A 7,925-nucleotide genomic window follows, 5' to 3' on the forward strand; every position below is an offset into this window, starting at 1 on the left:
CTATTTGATTGGATAGGACACAGAAAAATTGAGATGAGAGGGGGAGAGAGAAAGATACCTGCAAACCTGTTTTACCACCTGTGAAGCTCCAGGTGGGCGGGCCTTGCGTACAGTACTATGCGCCACCACCTAAGCCCCCCTCCCCTAGGAAGAATATTTTACTTCTCTAAAGAAGAAAAAGGCGATCTCAAGAATGGAATATGAAACAGCTGATTTGAGAAAATTTGTTGTAAAAAAAAGTCAGGGCTAAGAGCTCAAATGGTTTCACACACAATGAATCCCACTTCCTTCTTTCATGGCAATTCTTCCTTTAAAGAACAAGCTGATAATACAGCGCATTCTTTTTCTGTAAGGATCTTGGTGAGCCTCGCATGCTAGACAAACCGCACTGCCAGTGGAAACAATCTCAAGTCTATATACTGAGGTCAAGACAAATGAAGACGTCTAGTTCTCACACACCTCTACCTTACTGCAGATAATAGAGGCAGCACAATAAATGGCAGAAGCGGGCTTCCGAAGCCCTTCACTAAGTTAAAAGAAAACATTAGTGTTGAACGTAAAGGGGTCCGGGAGATAACTTTACTAGTAGAGGGCACACTTTGCTATGTGTGGGGACCTGAGTCAGGCCCCTGCGCCCCGACCCCACCCCAGCACGGGGGAAGACTCACAGGCAGTGAGGTCATGCTAGTCTCTGTGTCTCTCTCCCTCCCCCCCCCCTCCCTGTCCCTCACCCAGGAAGGAAAAAAAATTAAAGAAAATTTTTTTATATTTATTTATTTTTCCCTTTTGTTGGCCTTGTTTTTTATTATTGTTGTAGTTATTATTGTTGTTGATGTGATCCTTGTCATTAGATAGAACAGAGAGAAATGGAGAGAGAAGGGGAAGACAGAGAGTAGGAGAGAAAGACAGACACCTGCAGACCTGCTTCACCGCCTGGCCTGTAAAGTGACTCCTCCTGCAGGTAGGGAGTCGGAGGCTCAAACCAGGATCCTTACTCTGGTCCTTGCGCTTTGCACCACATGCGCTTTTACTGCGCTACCGCTTGACTCCCCCAATTTTTTTTTTTAATGGAGGAATCTGCTGGGAGTAGAGGAATCATTTAGACACAGAGCTATGGTACAAAAAGAGAAAGATAGGAGGGGCAAGAGAATAAAAACCCTGGTGTAGTTTTAAAAACTCAGGGCCTGGGCAGTGGTGCACCCACCCTATCCTCTCTTTGCCTGACACTCCTGCTGAGGCGGGTGGGTGTTTGCAGGATCAGAAGGAATGTCCTTGTCACTTTGGGACAGAGAAGGATAGATATGTAGACCTGCCTCAGTGCTTGTGGCAGCCTGCCTTTTTTCCTTCCTTCCTTCCTTCCTTCCTTTTATTTTGATAAGACAGAGAGAAATTGAGAGGTGAGAGGAAGAAAGACAGAAACCTGCAGACACTGCTCCTGAAGTTTCTACTCTGCCAATGGAGAACAGGGGCTCAAATCCAGGTCCTTACGCTTGGTCTCTGCTCACAAAACAGCTGCCCCCTGCGTCCCACTCACACTGCCTGGTCCCTGACCACAACTGTGAGCAGGTCTGGGATATGGCCACCCCACCCCACCCCACCCCTGGGAGCAGGGCCAGCCGCTCACCTTCCTGGCACCTTCCCCTGCGGTGGGATGTTCCCACCTCCCAGTGTCCTGACAGTTCCAAGATGACAGGAGTTCCCGCTCCTCCGTGACTCAAGGGGTGCAGGTGAGAAAGAAGGACAAGGGTAGGGGCGCTCCCTGCTCCCGAGTGTCACTATCGGCTCAGAGTACTGCAGCTGGGTGGCGGGCAGGTCGGCTGTCACCTCCCACAATGGTGGTGGCCGCTTGCAGAAATCTGGTGCGGAAGGTGGAGACAGCAGTTCTGCCCGCAGTGATCTCCACGGCGGCCCCAGGACCCCAGGACCCCAGGTGGGGAGGATTCTTCAAGAACTGGAAGTCTGTGAGCTAGCATGTAGCTGCTGCTCATGTCAGTCTGCTGAGAGGCAAACCTCAGAAGAGACACAGAGGCTGCTCTCACCCTCTGGGCTCGAAGGGACAGACTTGTGACTTCTGCTGTAGGATTCTTTTTTCTTTCTTTTTTTCTTTTTTTTGCCACCAGACTTATTTGTCAGTGTTGATATGACAAATCCATTGCTCCTGGGAGCCATTTTTTTCTTTCTAGTTTATTGTTATTATTATTAGATAGGACAGAGAGCAACTGAGAGAGGACGGGGAGATAGAAAGGAGGAGAATTATGCAAACAGACTCTCATGCCTGTGGCTCCTAAGTCCCAGGTTCAATCCCCCGCACCACCATAAGTCAGAGCTAAGCAGTGCCCTGGTGTTTCTGTGTGTGTGTGTGTGTGTGTGTGTGTGTCTGCATCTCTCTCAAAAATAAAATAAATTAATTAAAAGAAAGAAAGGAGAGAAAAATGGGCACCTGCAGACCCACTTCACCGTTCGTGGAGAGGACTTCCTGCAAGTGGGAAGTGGGGGTTCGAACCTGGGTGACTGTGCTTGGTAATACGTGAGCTTCACCAAGTGCACCACCACCCAGCAGCCCCTCAGACTTCTTTCTTTACCAGCCCCTTCTCTGAGGATTGCCGGGTCTACACACAAGATCTGCGCCCCCACCCCCACACAGGCTGCAGAGAGCACACATGGCACGGGCGTGCGTGTCACGCGCACAGAGGGAACAGGCCTGAGCGAGCTCCCGGGCTCCAGGCAACCAAAGAAGAACAGAAAGCTGTTGCCTTCGCTGAGCAGGTTCTCGCCCTCAGAGGCTGCAGGCGTGGCTCAGCCAGTCCCCAGCACAGGGTCCTGCCTACGCATCTTAGACATGTCGCCATGGCTCCACACTACGCCCCTGCTTCTTGCTCTCCATTCAGTCAGCAACGACCAAGGTAAAGCCTGAAATAACGCATGGTCCACTTCCCCTCTGCCTGCATCATGGAGGAGAAAGTCACAGACAGTCAAATCAAACAAAATGAATAAACCCCTAAGCCAGAGGCTGACATCTGTGTGTCCCCCCTGTCGGGCCTTAAGCCAGCCCCCCCCCCCACTGCTGACACTATGGCCTATTTACATAATCATTGTTTTGCCTGATCTATCTTCTTTCTACCTCGAGACCCGCCCTGCCTGCAGGGGACATTAATCCTGCCAGTTAAAACCCTAGCAACTGTTGCTATGGAAGCTTTCTACCTCCCCGCTCTTTCTGTTCTCCACCCCCTTTCCCAGTCATCTCCGTTCTGACTTGCCATTTGCGGTTTTACCTTATAAAGCCCACTTCTGTTCCTGGTTTCACTCTCTTCCATATCTCTCTCTCTCTCTCTCTCCTCTCCCATGTCCCTACCTGGAGAAGGGCTGACGTGCAGAGTGGGAGGCGGCCATTGTGGTTTGGCACCATGTAGCACCTGATTCTGGAGCTCCCGCATTAATAAAAGATTTGTATTGCTGCCGCCAGGAGCTTAGTTCCTGGATCCATCTCTCCCACCTGCGAAGCTAGCCCGGCGCTCGCGCGCGCGCACGCACGCACACACACACACACACACACACACACACACACACACCCCTGATGTGGTCTCACTGGACTCTCGTCCCTCAGTTTCCCTTTGGACTCCAGCTCGCTTGCTCGCTCTCTCTCTCTCCCCCCAGTTGGCGCAGAAACTCAGCAACATAAAAAGCTGTCATTTGGCAAGTGTAGGTCCCCTACAAAGACTCACCCACCTCAGTCCTCCCACACAATGTCCCGCCCACATTTATATCCCTGACATCCAGATTTATTTATTTATCTAGAACATCTAGATTTATTGCTGGAGTTCAACGAATGTTTGTCTAGCTGGCCTGAAACAATCATTCACAGAAAGAACACCAGCTTTGGGGTCACAAGTACCAACGGTGGTGTGATCTCACTAAGGAAGGTGGACAGAGCCATCTCGGGGACGGCCTGGGCTCCACCATGTGACGACGTCCCCTGTGGGGAGGGACCCCAATCGCATCTGAACTCTGAGGACCACTGCAACATCTGGAACAGGGACAGTGGTGCCCTCATAGCTGAGTGCCTGCCTGACTGTGCGCAGCAGCCCTTCCAGTTTTTATAAGCCAGCCCCCAGAATGAGCAAGACTAAGTGTGCATGACCTACTCACCAAACAATTAAACATTTCCTGACTGTCTGCTGGCTTGAACAGAAGAAGAGATCCTTGTCTGCAAAGACCTTGCTAATGAGTTGAGACATTCAGGCATATAATGAAAAGGTAGCTAACAAAAGGGGTCAGTACGTGACCAACGCCGGATTAAATGAGTCCACAGACAAGAAACACTCAGTGCCTCAAAACAGACTGTGATCCCCATGGTTGGGGAGACCAGGTTTAAAAGGGGCTTGGAAGCCTGAGGCCAGACACAGCCACCCAGCTGGGTGAGAACAGCCTCCACACGTGCCCGGCTATCACAGCACAGCACCACTGTGGTTAGGAGACAGGGACTAAGCGCTGTGATTATTCCCACTTCTCTGGTGAAGCTGATAGCACACAGGGCAGGTCAGAACTAGAGGAGGAAGAGGAGGAGGAAGTGGAGAAGACAGAGGAGGAGAAGGCGGAGGAGGGGAGGACAGAGGAGGAGGAGGGAGAGGAGGAGGAGAAGGTAGAGGAGGAGGAGGGAGAGGAGGAGAAGGCAGAGGAGGAGGAGGGAGAGGAGGAGAAGGCAGAGGAGGAAGAGGGAGAGGAGAAGGCAGAGGAGGAGAAGGCGGAGGAGGAGAGGGCTGAGGAGGAGGAGAAGGCAGAGAAGGAGGAGAAGGCAGAGGAGGAGGAGAAGACAGAGGAGGAGAAGGCGGAGGAGGAGAGGGCAGAGGAGGAGAGGGCTGAAGAGGAGGAGGAAGAGAAGTAGAAGGCAGAGGAGGAGGAGGAAGGGAAGGAGGAGGAAGAGGAGGAGGAGAAGGCAGAGAAGGAGGAGGAAGAGGAGAAGGCAGAGGAGGAGGAGGGAGAGGAGGAAGAGGTGGAGGAGGAGGAAGAGGTGGAGGAGGAGGAAGAGGTAGAGGTAGAGGAGGAGGAAGAAGCAGAAAAGGAAGAGGCAGAAGAGGCAGAGGAGGAGGAGAAGGAGACAAAAATGCCCCTGTGTGAAACACACTGATTGGATGCCAGATGGCAGGGTGGGGACTGAGGCCAAGCTCAGGCATGTGTACCCGCCTATTTTCATATTCACAAGCCTTGTCTAGAACCATGGGCATGGACCCTATCCCATGGCCAGTGCTGACAAGGGAACATAATGGGTCCAGAGGCCCGAAATCTATAGCCATGGGCATTTTTAAACAGCAGAGGGCACTGTGACTTCCCGGTGACAGGTGTCTGCCTGTCGCCTTCACGGCTCGCTCCAGCCAGTGACACTGCGTTCCCCGGGCACATCCGCCATCCATCCGCACCAACAGATGGGGTGAGAGGACTAGAATCCTGCTAACTGCTGCAGGAAGCCGGCTGGGGATGCAAATGCAAGTGGGAATTTAAACAAGGCGACATGGGGAACTGACTACATAATCCGCCTGACATACAAAGCATGACAAGTATTCCTGGGAAGGCAAGCTACACCCCCTGCCCTGTTCCTCCCACAGCTGTGCCCCCAATATCATCCCGGGGAGGGACCCGCAGAGGGGGAGGGGGCTGGAGATGGAGCACGGTGGCAGAGCACATGCTTCACATGGATGAAGCCCTGGGGTTACCCCCTGCACCCCCAAATATGTAGAACAGAAAGCACCCTGGGAGCCAGGTGGTGATACACCTGGTTAAGACACCCACTAGAGTATGTAAGGGCCTGGAGTTCAAGCCCCTGGTCCCCACCTGCAGGGGGGGAAAGCTTTACAAGCAGTGAGGTAGGTCTGCAGGTGTCTCTATGTCCCACCCTCTCAATTTCTCTCTGTCTCTATCCAATAATAAATAAATAATTTTTTTAAAAAATTTTTTAATATTTTATTTTATTTGTTTTATTGTTGTAGTTATTATTGTTGTTGTCGTTGTTGGATAGGACAGAGAGAAATGGAGAGAGGAGGGGAAGACAGAGAGGAGGAGAGAAAGATAGACACCTGCAGACCTGCTTCACCGCCTGTGAAGCGACTCCCCTGCAGGTGGGGAGCCGGGGTTCGAACCGGGATCCTTATGCCAGTCCTTGTGCTTTGCGCCACCTGCGCTTAACCCACTGCGCTACAGCCCGACTCCCATAAATAAATAATTTTTAAAAAAACAGTTGTTGTTGGGCTGGGGAGACAGCAGGATGGTTATTCAAAAAGTCTTTCATGCCTGAGGCACCAAAGGGCCCAGGTTCATGCTTCCCCAGAGACCCACCCTACTAGAGAAAGAGAGAGGCAGACTGGGAGTATGGATCAACCTGTCAACACCCATGTTCAGCGGGGAAGCAATTACAGAAGCCAGACCTTCTACCTTCTGCAACCCTCAACGACCCTGGGTCCATGCTCCCAGAGGGATAGAGAATGGGAAAGCTATCAGGGGAGGGGGTGGGATATGGAGATTGGGTGGTGGGAATTGTGTGGAGTTGTACCCCTCCTACCTATGGTTTTGTTAATTTATCCTTTCTTAATTAAAAAAAAAAAAAAAGCAAAGGGCCCAGGTTCAATCCCCAGCACCACCATAAGCCAGAGCTGAGCAGTGCTCTGGAAAATTAAAAAAAAAAAAAAAATCCTGTTTAGATACCAGGCTTCTAGCCCAAGTGGGGAGACAGGAATCAGTAAACTAACAGACAGACTGGGGAGAGGGTGCACGTCGTGTGAGGCCGGCGTCCTGTGAGCCAGTGCCGGTCTGAAGGTGGTCTGGGATGAGGCTCATAAACAGAACTCCTCAAAAGCAGAACTGAGCAGAGACTCGCTGGCCTGAGAAGAGCCAGGCAGGAAGCCCAGCACCGGCCTCTTCAGGGCAAGTGTCTCACACATCAGGTGAACTGCAGGGGCAACAGCGACTCAGACCTCTTTCTTCAAACCCCCACCCCGCCACACACACACACACACACCTCACTGTGCCGGCCGTTTATTAAAGGAGCAAAGGAAAGGAGGCTGTCCTCCGTGCACTGCGTAAGCCGTCCCAGAAGCCCTCTGCTGCAGCAGTCCACCTCCTGGACTCATCTGAAAAGCTGGCAGTGGGGAGGCCCAGCACGCCCTGCCCTGACATTAACTGTTATGTAACTCAGACAAAGGACTCGGAAGAGCTGCTTCTGGAGAATGCAGTACTGAAGGCAGCAGAGGTCACAGCTTCCCACAGTCCCTCCTTGTCAGAGTCATAAACTGCAAAGCGCACAGGACATATCTAAATACTTGACTGGTCTTGTCGGTCACCTACAAGTGGGAGGCCTTTACTCTGCTCTGCTAAAGCCTCAGTTTCCAGGTCTGGAAAGTGAAGCTACGAACCCAGAAGGTCTCTGCTAGGTCAACTTATGAAAATGCCCCCAAACTATGTGGATCAGAGCCCAAGACAACTAGCTAGCAAGTCCTGTGGTGTTAGGAGTCCTACTGGTTTTTTATAGTCTTTATGTATTTATTTCACTCACCCTGTGAGTAGATCTTGGAGCGAAGGTCAGACACAAAGCAAAGAAAGGTGAGAGCCTATTGTTAGCTCTGTTCTGTAGTCATTTTCACAAAGAGCTGTGCTTTTTTCAATTGACCAAAACTACATGTGTTCCTCAAGGGACCCCTGACAGAGAGGAAGGGCAGACAGCTATTTCTTTTATTTGGGGAGGGGAGGGGAGGGGGTTTCTGGTGGGGGTGGGGATTGAACCTGAAACCTTTGGTGCCTCAGGCATGAAAGTCTTTCTGCATAACCACTAGACCATCTCCCCAGTCTGAAACAACTAATTTTTTTTATTTAAGTTTTAAAAATAAATGAATTTACTTTTTTTGTTGTTTTTTTTTTTAACCAGAGCGTTGCACAGCTCT

At 51.2% G+C, this 7,925-nt stretch overlaps 1 protein-coding gene across 1 annotated transcript in view; it reads right to left on the reverse strand.

The window, feature by feature from the left end:
- Positions 1-7,925, reverse strand: part of SORL1 (sortilin related receptor 1) — a 219,383-nt gene that overhangs the window by 114,237 nt on the left and 97,221 nt on the right. The window contains exons 12-13 of the mRNA XM_060179854.1: positions 3,893-3,973; positions 1,825-1,966 (exon numbers count right to left, since the gene is read on the reverse strand). Coding sequence (XP_060035837.1) covers positions 1,825-1,966; positions 3,893-3,973 — 223 coding nt within the window. The remainder of the gene's footprint in view (positions 1-1,824; positions 1,967-3,892; positions 3,974-7,925) is intronic.

This window comes from Erinaceus europaeus, chromosome 20, assembly GCF_950295315.1.
Source record: "Erinaceus europaeus chromosome 20, mEriEur2.1, whole genome shotgun sequence".
In the NCBI taxonomy this organism is placed as follows: domain Eukaryota; kingdom Metazoa; phylum Chordata; class Mammalia; order Eulipotyphla; family Erinaceidae; genus Erinaceus; species Erinaceus europaeus.